The sequence below is a fragment of the Acomys russatus genome, chromosome 9 (assembly GCF_903995435.1).
Source record: "Acomys russatus chromosome 9, mAcoRus1.1, whole genome shotgun sequence".
NCBI lineage: Eukaryota > Metazoa > Chordata > Mammalia > Rodentia > Muridae > Acomys > Acomys russatus.
Window position 1 is genome coordinate 25,612,535 of NC_067145.1, and position 12,637 is coordinate 25,625,171.

At 42.2% G+C, this 12,637-nt stretch overlaps 1 protein-coding gene across 2 annotated transcripts in view; it reads right to left on the reverse strand.

Annotated features, from left to right (window-relative positions):
- Positions 1-4,298: 4,298 nt before the first annotated feature.
- The window catches only part of Marchf6 (membrane associated ring-CH-type finger 6), a 62,550-nt gene continuing 54,211 nt past the window's right edge, over positions 4,299-12,637 (reverse strand). For both annotated transcript variants that reach the window (XM_051151027.1, XM_051151028.1), the window contains exons 23-26: positions 11,754-11,843; positions 10,108-10,240; positions 7,589-7,724; positions 4,299-4,416 (exon numbers count right to left, since the gene is read on the reverse strand). In XM_051151027.1, coding sequence (XP_051006984.1) covers positions 4,326-4,416; positions 7,589-7,724; positions 10,108-10,240; positions 11,754-11,843 — 450 coding nt within the window. In that variant the 3' untranslated portion in view covers positions 4,299-4,325. The remainder of the gene's footprint in view (positions 4,417-7,588; positions 7,725-10,107; positions 10,241-11,753; positions 11,844-12,637) is intronic.

Here is a 12,637-nt window from a genome sequence, read left to right on the forward strand (position 1 = left end):
AAGCTCCTCCAAGTGTTTACTAAACAATAAATGAGCAGCCAGCAGAAACTCGTATGCACTATTATATAGGCAAAGAAAAAGGTACGTTTAAGTGGCTAAGCACTGATGCCCAGGGGCCTGCGCCTTGACAACTGTTGTGTGGTTTTAAAGGGTGCAGAGTTAGAGACCTCACTGAGGAAGCATCAGGGTCCCAGAAGTCTCCCCTTTGAGTCCTGAGTGCTGGCCCATGCGTCTTATCTTTCCTATCTCTCCCACCTGCTCTCTATTGTGGTCCTTAAAAGGTAGACATCTTCTCTGAAGAGGCTAATTCCTCAGTACCCTGACACACTGACTCTCCTAATCACTGTGTTTGCAATGAGTGGCTAAAGAGAATAACCTGTTTGCCTTTTTTTTTTTTTTTAAGGTTTCCTTCCATGTAGAGTTTCAACTTCACAGATTAAAGATGTCTATGGTTCAATGAGCATTTCCCCACCACTCCCACAGTAAGTAACAATGTATTTAATTGAGTGGAGATGAGAAAAATGTTGAAAGCTTTTGGGAGGAAAAAGTGAACCTAGAAATAGAAAATTTAGAAAACGACCCCTAAACCCAAAAGATCTTATCACCCTAAAAGAGAAAAGCCCATGCAATCATTTCCTTCACTGGCAAATGGGCAATGACCTAAAATAGTTTCTGACATGGCTGTATCACAGTCTCCATCTATCTCGAACAGATGACATGGCACATGGCATGAGGCCGTAGAAAGTGGGCAGTGTCAGCCAGTGGCACAAGTGGAGGGGCCTTACTCCTTCCAGCTTCAGATAACTTTTTCTTACAACTGTAAACACCTAGATGTATCTGAATTTTATTACTTTCTTTTGAGGTGGGGCCTTTCGGTTGCCCAGGCTAGCCATGAACTTCTGGGATGCTAGCAATCCTCCTGAATGTTTCCCAGTTAGCTGGGCTACACGCATGTACCACAGTACCAGCCTCATACTTTCATAAATTAAAAGCAATCTTATACCAAAATAAAAACAAACAAGCCCAAAAAGAAAACGAGGCTACAACTAACATTCACTTTATTCAACTCTGTTCTCTTAACTCAGAAGGCAACAAATGACCACATAAAAAAGGGAGCATTTTTAAATATATACACATAAAATTGATCTGGGTACAGGTGTTTACTGTAGAAAACTGACACCCCACACCACTAAGTGTTTTATTTCACTCCTACAACAGACACCCTTAGGCCTTAGTCACTCTTTTCCATCTAAGGTACTATAGGACTGTCATGATTACAAAATGAGGCACTCATACAAACAGACAGGAATGGAAACATACATATACATGTATACTGTCTTATCTTTATATTAATGCCAAAGCTAGTGTTGGAGAGTATTTGAAAGAAGCCCTTACTCATGACAGCTGTTTAAATATTTGACACAGCAGCAATAAGCTGAAAACAAAACATCTGATTGACAGGGCAAATTAAGTGCGTGGATACAGGGCAGTTCAAGCAAAGAACTTAGAGACCCTTCACAAATGAGGTCTTTAGTAACACTTCAGTGGTACCATATTTTCGTCTTTTCCCTTGATAATTACTGAACAGCTAAGATTCTAGAGGATTGTTTAAACAAGAACTCTGAACATCACAATGTAAAAATGAGGCATCGCAGTACCTAGCCTGATGGTCTCCATCCTGGAGAGGAAAGGAAGGAGCTAATTTGCAGCACCGTGACAAGTGCGAGAGTTCTTGCCTAACAGCACTGGTTCCTGCGCCTGCAAACACAACAGTGTAGAAATGTTCAATGCGTATTTTGTGTTTGTCTTAAAAATTCATCAGTTCAACCCTAAATTTAAAAATATACTTTAATGGAGCATTTGTGCAACACAGAAACGACGCACCTAATGGATAAATTCATCAGAGAAAAGTTACTGTTACTTGTGTAAGGGGAAGAACAATCTAAGATTTCACAGTAATAACACTTATACTGAATGTTGAAATAAAAATTATATATTCACCTCTGCAATAGAGATGTCCTATCTTCCCCCCCCCCCCAGAGAATAGCAGTGGGGGCTGGAACCATAACTATAACCATGGAACTTTAAGGCTAGCTACATAGAAATTTTACATTGGCATTTTCTTTAGTTTTCATCTAGACTATTAGTACTTTGTATTTAAAAATCAAACCATAATTTGTTAATGAACTACTATACATTTCAAACTGACCATTTGATAACCGATTATGTAAAACTAATCCCAAATGGTGATTTGTCTTCAAATTATAAATAATAAAGCACAAAGGTCTTTCCTAGTAAACTTCCTTGAAGACTGGGTTAGCCCAATTCAAAATGACACAAAACTCTTATCTCTAAATCCCCTCTAAAGACATGCAGCAAACAAGAACATTTTCTGGACTGAGGGTTTTAAACGTTTATGATGTTGGTGAATAAACCTGTATGCCACCCTAGCAAGTGTTAGGCACTGGACAAAGCACAACTGTAAACCCAGGAGGAATCCCTCAGTAAGAGAGCAGAGTTCCCTGCCAATAAAATGGGGGCAAATTTTGGTAACCTAGATGGTTTGTATTTGTTCTCAACAAAACATCTAATAAGGGTCACTTAAAATTTCAGAGGATTAATAACTTAACTTTTTGTGGTAGATCCATAAATTCTTTAAAAATTAAAAATGAAACATAAATAATGTTTTATGCCTAATTCAGCAACATCTTTCTCCTCAAAAGTATAGGTTTTCACAGACATAGTCCGTGACAGGTGGCATTGCATTTTAAAATGCTAATTCTTTATAGAAGGACTATGTCTGAATGAAGGTGGGTTTGCTAGAAGAACCTTAGTTCACACACACAAGGGAAAGGGCTGTTACAAAGTGACAAACAGTGTTAACACTGGGTCCTGTGGCAAGCATTGTTTTTGCTTTTTAAATATAACGCTGCTTTAAAACAAAGTATTTGCTTATCACTTAGTAAATTCAAAAAAAGACCAAAAACCAAAAAAAAAAAAAACAAAAACAAAAACAAAAACCCTCAGACCTTACCACCTGCGGGTTTAATACTCCATGGAATTCTCTGTAGTTTAGGACAGCTTCTAGCACTACCTTACAAGACACCTGTACATTAAACACTTGGATGATGTGCAGCCATCCTCATCTTTTAAATTTCAAGCGTGAAGCTTTGGCTAGGGACCCAAGCTTCTGAGTATTCAGTTCTCTGAGATCTCACAGCACTTCACCAAAGCAACTCCTTCCTGTGGTTAAGGCCAACTCAGTCTGCTTCCTTTCAAACAAATAAAACTTGGTTTTATTTGCAGTTTACTGTAAACAAAAAGCTTTGGAAACTGGGATTCACTGGTGTACTCACTGAGCCTCAGCTGCAGCGGCTGCCAGCAAAGCAGGGTGTTCTAATCATCTTCCCTGACAGTCAGCCCCACACCACAGCCTAACACCTCAACCCATTACAACTGGTATTGTTGGTGATGTTATCCCCTAAGATTTCTCGTCCCACATGGCACTTTTGGCCACCACTGACAAAAAGAAACAGCTGTATGGAAGGGGAGAGGACTACTGAAAATCTTCATTTGTAGTTTATCTTTCTAAGTATAGACATGCCCCTAACAAGCAGAAAAACCCCAACTCCCAATGCTGAGCACTAGGAATATTAAATTATCAAAATTAAAAATAATTTCCTCATCTAGCACACCATACTATACAATATTACAAACACAGACACATGAAAACAATTGGGCAGTAGAAAATGTACAACAACTTTGGTGTTACATGGAATAACTTCCAAAGACGACTGTCTGTGAGGCACTCCGTCCACGCCCCTTACCACAGACTCCACCGCTCACTTGGCTCCTAGTAAAGACTGACCAGCCAAGGACAGGACACAGTTACCTGGTGAGAACTGCTGGCAACACCATGAAGTGTGCTCCGCAAGAAGTCACTCAAAGTCTTGCCTATGCACTACTGCTCTGTGGCACATTTCCTGTTGAGATCACAGCAGGTCCAAAATAAAGTGACAACTAGATTTAATAAATTAATATACATTTGTTAAAGATGTACAATGCACATTCTGTTTAATCCAAGGTTTTAGGGCGTCGAGGAACTCCTATTTACACATGTACAGATCTCAGACAGCAGTGATGTCGGCAGATGCAGGGAGGAGCAGCAGTGCCAGGATGTGCTGCTCAGAATGCTGAGGACACAAGTCAAGTGCATTTAACTTATAAACACGCTGAGAGATCACAGGGAGAATCTCCAAAGTGACAAGTCCACAAAAAAGGACACAGAAAGGCAAGGAGAAGGTCAAGGAGTTGAGACAAGCACTTTATTCTTGGGACGACTGTGGAGGTGGTGTGGATGGGCCTTGTTTGCCAGATTTGCGCTCATAGTTCACCAGGCGCTGCCCCACAAGGTACCTAGAATATAAAAACAGGGTGGTCACTTTGCTGCATGACTCTAGGTAGGCTGGAGGGGAGTCTAGGAGGAGCACAAAGGCCAGCGCCTTGGAGCAAAGTGGAGCAAGGCCTTCCATTGGGACATGGTCAGTGCTCTGTATTTGTTAGTTGCTTGCCCTACCCCTGACATTCTTACTGTTTACTAGTGGACTTTCAGGTAACCCAAGTAGTGCTATTTATCCTTGCCTCCCAAGTTATCCCTGGCTGGCTGAAAAAATGCCTACACACCTGGGCAAGGCAGAGTGAGGAGGTGTGGCCAAAGCTGGAAGGCTTCCAGGAGAGGAGGATCTTGGGGTGAGGAGACAGGGACCAGAGAAGGAAGAAGAGCAGGAGCACCATAGAATAGGAAAGAGCCACGTGGGCCAGGAGGAGAATTCCAAAGTCCCGCATGGAAAGAAGTGGCCCAGATGAACAACATAATATAGTATTTTGGAATTATACACGGGAAATAGCCCAGTTCGGAGTGATTAAAGTAGATGGCATAAAGTAGATGGCTGGGAGATAATGGGAGGTGGTTTAGGGGGTTAATATCTGCCCAGCCCCAGGTTAAAGTAAGGCTTATTCTAAAATACAATAGTTATCTCTGTCTTTTATTAATTGATAACAGGTTAGATAATACTGCCATAATAATTATAGGTGTGTAATAATAAATATATTAGATATTTTAAACTTTCTACAGCAGTCTTCTGTAAATTGTGGTTTGTGGGAAGGTGTAGAGAATGGAGAGTGAACACGATGGCGAGTGGTGGAGCCTCTCCTGCAGCCGGGAGGTTACAAGTCCTCATAAGTGCAGGGACAGCAAACAGGTGCAGGGGATTCTCTTTTTTCATTTTCATAGGGCTCACATTTTATAAGCACCTAGTGTTGAGACTTTAGGAAGCACACTAAAAATATGCCGGGCAAAGGGCTGAGAAGTAAAAAAAAAAGCAGGACCTGAAAAGCTCCGGTTCTAGAGCCAAGGAACAATGAAGGGCAAAGGAGAGGGTGAATCCATGCGAATGAACACAAGGGTACTGTTAACATGCTTGGAAGAAGAGAAAAGGCAATGGTAAACAGGGTGGGCTACAGCAGTGAGGAACACGGTATTGAGACTGGAGAACTCCACAAGGAGACAGACATCATGACAGAGAAGCTGCAAAGAGGGCTCACTGAGTACGCAGATGTCCTGGGCACCAAGCCCTGAAGACAGCAGGTGACAAGGCAAAGGGCAGTATGCTGTGAGAGCTGGGCACATGTATGTGGAAGCACCTACTGGAGGCTCCAGTACAGACGGGGTGGGCCAGCAAAGCCACTGACTTGAGTGGTAAGACTAGTGAGAAGTGGAGCCTGCATGTGATGAGCTGTCAAGGACAGCAGCCTGGGACCTACCTCAGTTTATTTTTTTTTTCAGTGACACAAGAATGGTAGTGTCATGCTACATGATTATTTTGAGGACAGGTAAGCATACAAAGTCCCCATGACAAGGCTTGATGCAGCTAGCACTGGATCCTCATAGCTACCCTCTAGCCTTGACTACTTCTGTCATTTTTCTGTCAGTGCACACAATCTCAAGATACCTCTCAGCTCTGCTCATGTCACTGTTTACAAGGCTTACACACCTGACTGCTTCTGTAGCCATGATCTCAGGATCTAATTCCTTTCACAGGACTAGCACTTTTCTTCAAGTTTACCCCACTGCTCCCCAACAAAGCAGTGTTTTTTTAATCTGAGAATTTTATAAATCTCATGATATTTGATAAGAGTATACAGAACCCTACCTAACATACATCATTACATAGATCAGGATATGTCAAGAATGTGGGCAGTAGCATGGCGTTGAAAAAGCAAAGAAATAAAAAAACATACAGACTAAGTGATGGTAATTTGCCCAAGACCCAAATTGATTCTATGATAGAAAGAAGATTCTGAATTCAGGTGCTACTCTTTCAACCTCCCTCTGTCCCCTCTCTGCATCCTACAGATCAAGCTATGCAAATGGTACACACACAGACAATACATGCTGAAGAGTGCACTGGAGTGGGAAATAAAAAGCAGGAACTAGGAGCCCAAATGTCTTTTCTTCTCTGTGACATGAAAGCAGAAAGGTGGTTACCGGAGGGAGAAGGGGATGACAGAGGGGTAAGAAGGGAAAGAAACAGAAACAATGCTTGAAAATGCTATAATGAAACAGTATTGTTTGCTAATTAAAAAACAGTAAAACTATTAAGAGACAGGTGGACAGCGGCCCCTGAAGATGACTGGAAAGGGTAAGCACGAGGACAGGTGGGCTCTCAGAACGTGGTGCTGTTAACACCCTGGACATGACAGCTTCCAGGCAAACAGGCACAGGCAGTTAGTTATAAACTGGTTTTCTTTGTAAGACATGTAAAAGCAGACAACTCAGACTTCTCTGAAGCTATGGAACTTCCAGTTTTATCCTTTCCCAGAATACCCTTATCCCCAACCAGAAACACTCCATGCACTCAATCTGTTAGCAACCCTGCTGATGCTACATCAACATTTGCCCACTAGATGAGCATTTTTCTTGTATGACTTACCACATTGAGCACTGCGGTGGTTTGAATAAAAATGCCCCCACAGGCACCATTAGGAGGTGTGGCTGTGTTAAGGTAGGTGTGGCTTTATTGAAGGAGGTATGCCACTAGGGGGAAGGCTTTGAGGGCTCAGATACTCAAGCCAGGCCCGTGGCTCTTCACTTCCTGCTGCTAGCAGATGGACCTAGAGCTCTCAGATTCCTCTCCAAGGCCCTGTCTGCTGCTTTTGCTACCACACTTCCCACCATGACAACAATGACTAAACCTCTCAACTATAAGCCAGCCCCAATTAAAAGTTTTCCTTATAAGAGTTGCTGTGGTTGCCAGGCATGGTAGCGCACACCTGTAATCCCAGCACTTGGGAGGCAGAGGCAGGTGGATCTCTGTGAGTTTGAGGCCAGCCTGGTCTACAAAATGAGTCCAGGACAGCCAAGGCTACACAGAGAAACCCTGTCTCACACAAACAAACAAACAAACAAACAAAAAGAGTTGCTGTGGTCATGGTGTCTCTTGACAGCAATAAAACCCTAAGACAAACACAAAACCCACAAAATGACCCAACCTTAAGAGTGGCTAGATGGACAGAATTCTGGACTTACTTGTCATTTTTAATGTGTTCATAAAGGCGCTTAAACTGGCGGACCTGGAAGGACAGGATTCCCATCAGCACAACGACCATCAGTAAAAATGGGTAAATCCGCCTGTGAACTAAGTTTTGCATCTCTGCGGTAACACCTGAAAACCAAACAAAGACATTTCATTAAAGCGAAAGAAAATGGGCTTATGAGCCTATGGACTAAGAATGAGGTCTGGCCTTTCGCTAGGAAGAGGAGTCAGGGTGCAGGAGAGAAGCCTCCACAAATGCCCTGCTAGACTCACAGACTAATGCCTGCTTTTCTCTTCTGTGAACTATGGGAGCACAGGTAGGTACTACAGAAATTTCACCAAATGCAAACATCTTGGATTTCACAAGCAGTCAATGGTGTCATGTATTTCACCTATGCCATCACTGAAATAATTAAATTACCCTGCTTATACAGAGCAGGGAATATGGCTCATTGGTGGAGTACTTGCATAGTCTGTGCGAGGCTTTAAGTTCAATTCCCAGCACTGAAAAACAAAGAACAAACAAACAACTATGCCAATATAATGAAAGCTCTGACTAGAGGTGGCGATTGGGACAGAGCATGAACAAGCCCTGGGTTTGATATCCAGCACCACCGCATAATACCAGGCATAACAGAACACACCTAGAACCAGAGTGGTGGTTTCATAGGAATGGCCCCCACAGACCCATGTGTTTGAATGCTTGGCCATAGGGAGTGTCTTTATTAGGAGGTGTGGCTTTGTTGGAGGAAGTATGTCACTGGAGGCGGGGTTTGTGGTCATATATGCTCAAGTTCTGCTCCATGTGGCAGTCTCCTGCTGCCTGCAAATTACATAGAACTCTCAGCTCCTCCTCCAGCACCATAAGTGCCTGGACATTGCCAGGCTTCCCATCATGATGCTAATGGACTAAACTTCTGAAACTAAGCTAGCCCCCAATTAAATGATTTCCTTTATAAATGGTGCCTTGGTCATGCTGTCTCATGACAACAAGAAAATCCTAAGACACCCAACAATAGGGAGACACAGGTAGGAGAATCAGAAATTCAGTTACCCTCACCTAAATAGCAAGTTTTAAAGGCAGCCTGAGACCCTGCCTTCCCATGATCCCAAGCACAGAATATAAACAAACATGTATTTACTTTTATAGCACTCAAATGCTTCCATTTCAACTTTGATCTTGTTGAGCTGTAACTCTTCTTTTGAATAGGGATGTGTTTCAGAGGAAGTAGGAGACTAAGCCTCATGGCTGGTTTACTGCAAATGTCACTCCCCTGTTGGGATGAGACTGCCCTCCAGAGCTCCAATCTTCCTCTCTTAAAATCTACAGTTTGGGGAGGATGCTCAATCCCTAGAACCTCAATTTTCTCACTTTTAAGTTGATAAAACCTTCAAATGTCTTCTAAGACATAGGGGTGGAGAGATGGGATAGACAGTAGAGGACCCGGGTCTGACCCCTGAATCCATAAAGAAAAGTTTGGCATGGTGGTCATGCTTGTAGTAGCATTGCTGCAGAGGCAGAAACACAGATCCTTGGGGTTCCATGGCTAGCCAGCCTTGCCTAAAGCAAGCTGCAATCCAATGAAATACCTTATTTCAAAATAAGGTGACAGTACCTTTTTGTTACCTAAGCAATGGTATTCGAAAATGCTCTTAAACACACACACACAGAAAAATAATAAACACTATGTACAGCACCAAGCTGTGCCAATGAGTGCTGTATTATTCACTTTACTCATTTACTACCATCACCCTTTTTATTAAACAGTTTCCCCAGGCCAGGGTTATTATGCACACCTATAATCCCAGCACTCAGGAGGCAAAGGCAGGTAGATCTCTGTGAGCCTAAGGCCTGCCTGGTCTACCGAGTGAGTTCCAGGACAGTCAAGGCTACACAAAGAAACCCTGTCTTGAAAAAGAAAAACAACTAAAAAGAATTTCCCAACAGGTACAATAAAATTTGTTTTTCCCCTTTTCATTGAGAATGGATCTCGATGTGCAGTGCAAATTGGTCTCAAACTTCATATCTTTAGGCTTCAGCCTCCCAAGTGCTGGGATTACTAGGCATGCATCCTATGATCTCACAGAGAAGTTTCTATTACACATATAAACACATGGACAGGTTTAGCTGTGGAAATCAAATCGTGATTCTTAATATCTAAACAACCATAATAATATAAAAAAGACAGGATATTCTGAACAGCCAAAATGGCAACAAACTTTAACTTTTTAAAAATCTTAGTGGGTTTTTTGTTTCTTTTTTTAAATGTAATAAAAGTACTTTCTGAGGGGGCTGGAGAGATGGCTCAGCAGTTAAGAGCACTGATTGTTCTTCCAGAGGTCATGAGTTCAATTCCCAGTAACCACATGGTGGCTCACAACCATCCACAATGAGATCTGGTGTCCTCTTCTGACATGCAGTACATGCAGGCATAATACTGTATACATAATAAATAAATATTAAAAAAAAAAAAAAAGAACTCTCTGAAAGTTCCACACTAGCATCACCCACCTAGTAAAGGAACCACGCCAGAAGCTATAACATATGGTACACACAGGGAAAGTAAGAGCACGGAGATCACTGGAGCTGCCAGCTTACGAATGATATAGTGAAGATCGATGTTACGAATGCCATTTGCGTAAACCTGGAAGGTTAAAAAGTGCTGGTTAACGGTGTGGGCCCCTGAATGTTCAGCAGATAAGAGTGATTGCTACCAAGAGTAGCTTGAGTTAGACCCCTGGGGACCAACATGACACTAGAGAGAACTGACCCAACTTGTCCTCTGACTTTCTCATTAGTGCTTTGGCACCCAGAAAACCCTAGTTATTTTAGGGGGGGAAAAAGCTACTATATAGTATTGTGGAAGAAAAAAAAAAAGGATCAAAGTAGGAAACGTTGAAAACGGAAGACACAGAGGCAAAAGACAGACTGTCCTCGTTTTCTTCTAGAAGTCAGGGCAAATGTCCAAAGGACTAACAAGCTTAAGTTCCTGAGGACATCTTTCATCTCCTAACAGAGTGACCCAAGTGCATATTACTAAAGAGCAGGCATCCCACAGCTTCCCAATCAGCCCTAATTACTGAAATTCTCATTTTCATGTCTCCTTACCACACCACCCCCGTTCTCAAATATTGCAATAGACAAGGGGATCTCACAAATATCAACATTTCTTAGTTCCTAGCTACAAATAAACCCTATTTCTAGACTTCTTTGAAAAGGTCAGTTTCACCTGGGAGACTTTGCAGTGGAATCTTCCACTTCTGTCTTGAAAGGACATGCGACCACAGGCACACAGAGTGGCCTTCTGACTTACTATTTCCTGGCCCCACTCTTGGTCTAAGAATCAGCAGCTTAAAGGTCCAGGACTACCCTGAATGACTCCCTCATGTGCACTGGGCAGAGAGAACTACAGCTCTGCTTTCTTTACATCTGGAAGGGGTGGATCTTCATTGCTATGACCTGTAAGATCTTCCCTCTCTACCAAGTACTATTCATAGAAATATGAACAGTAAGTTTCACCAGAATGTCTGCAGTGGAAAAACAGCAAGGATCAGCTTGTCTCTACTTTAGACAAAGTTATGGGTATTTTAATTTACTGGCTAGCCTCCAGATGAATTATGAATGACTAACAAAGACCCAAGATGATGTGAGAAACCAGGATAAGCACCACAGCGCCTTGATAAGTGGTTTTAAGTTGAAGGCAACAGAAAGCAGAACATGTAGACAAGCACTCAATTCTTCCTTCCTCTCTTTACATAAAAGCAAGGTACAAAAGGTGGCTCACCCTCCTAACCCTTACTAAGAAGAACAAAGGTGAGTGAGAGACAACTTGAACCTTTGTAGGCCTAGAAAGGACCAGAGAAAACAACACTAGTAAACTTCATCATGCACGTCCTGCTTCCCCACGCCCACTCCCGGCTTTCAACAAGAGGGTCTCATGTGGTCCAAGCTCTCCCTGAACTTGCTATATAGCTGAGGGTGCCCCTGAACACATCATTTTGCTGCCTTCACATCTCAAGTGCTAACACACACACACATAAACACACACACAAAGCTATATGCGCACACAAATGAAAATAGCTCAGAAAAGTGGAAAAATTCCATTAGCTAAATACAACTACAACCATTTCTGAGACTCTCTGAAATTGGCTTCTTACCTGTTCAATGACAGTTTTCAACCACCACTGAGGACCCATAAGAGTTATAGCTGCGATAATTTTGGCATGCAGCACTCCCAGTGCCCAGTCCTGTGGTGAAAGAAAAACCAAGAACATGTAACACATCTTCGGACCTCATAAATAAGCGTAACAGAAAGGCTGTTTAGTGTCAGAACAGACGCTGCCCAGGGCTAGTAACTTAGCTAAACTACTGATGGCTGATGCTGCTGGGAGACAGAGTCATGTTCTCTTTAACAGCTCTGCCACTGCTGAGTAAAGGCCACACAGCCAAGAGTATCTGGGAAGCACATATTTGATAGATGAAAAAGATTTTTATCCCCAAAGGACGCAAGGTTGGAGGCCAGTTAGGGAAAGGGGAGTGAATCTGGGAAGAGTGGAGGGAAGGAATAAATATGATCAAAATACATTATACAAAACTCTCAAAGGACTAATAAAAAATGAGGGGGGAGATTAATAGGTAAAGGCTCAGTTGAACAAAATACTCATATCTTTTAGAAACCTACATTATGAAACCTACACCATTTTCTGAAGAAAATATAGAATAGTCTAGGCATTAATGGAGAGCCTAGTAAGCAAAGAAAATGAATGTTATTATTTTAATCAGCCATGCTTGTTGCTTGCCCTATATTATTAGTATAGACTGAGATAACATGTTGTAATAAGGCATTTTTGGCCTAAAGAAATTATTCCAGCCAGGCAATGGTGGCAAGCGCCTTTAATCCCAGCACTTGGGAAGCAGAGACAGGAGGATCTCTCTGAGTTCAAGGACAGCATTGTCTACAGAGTGAGTTCCAGGACAGCCAGAACTACACAGAAGAGCTCTATCTTGGAAAAAAAAAAAAAAAAAAAAGACAAAACAAAAA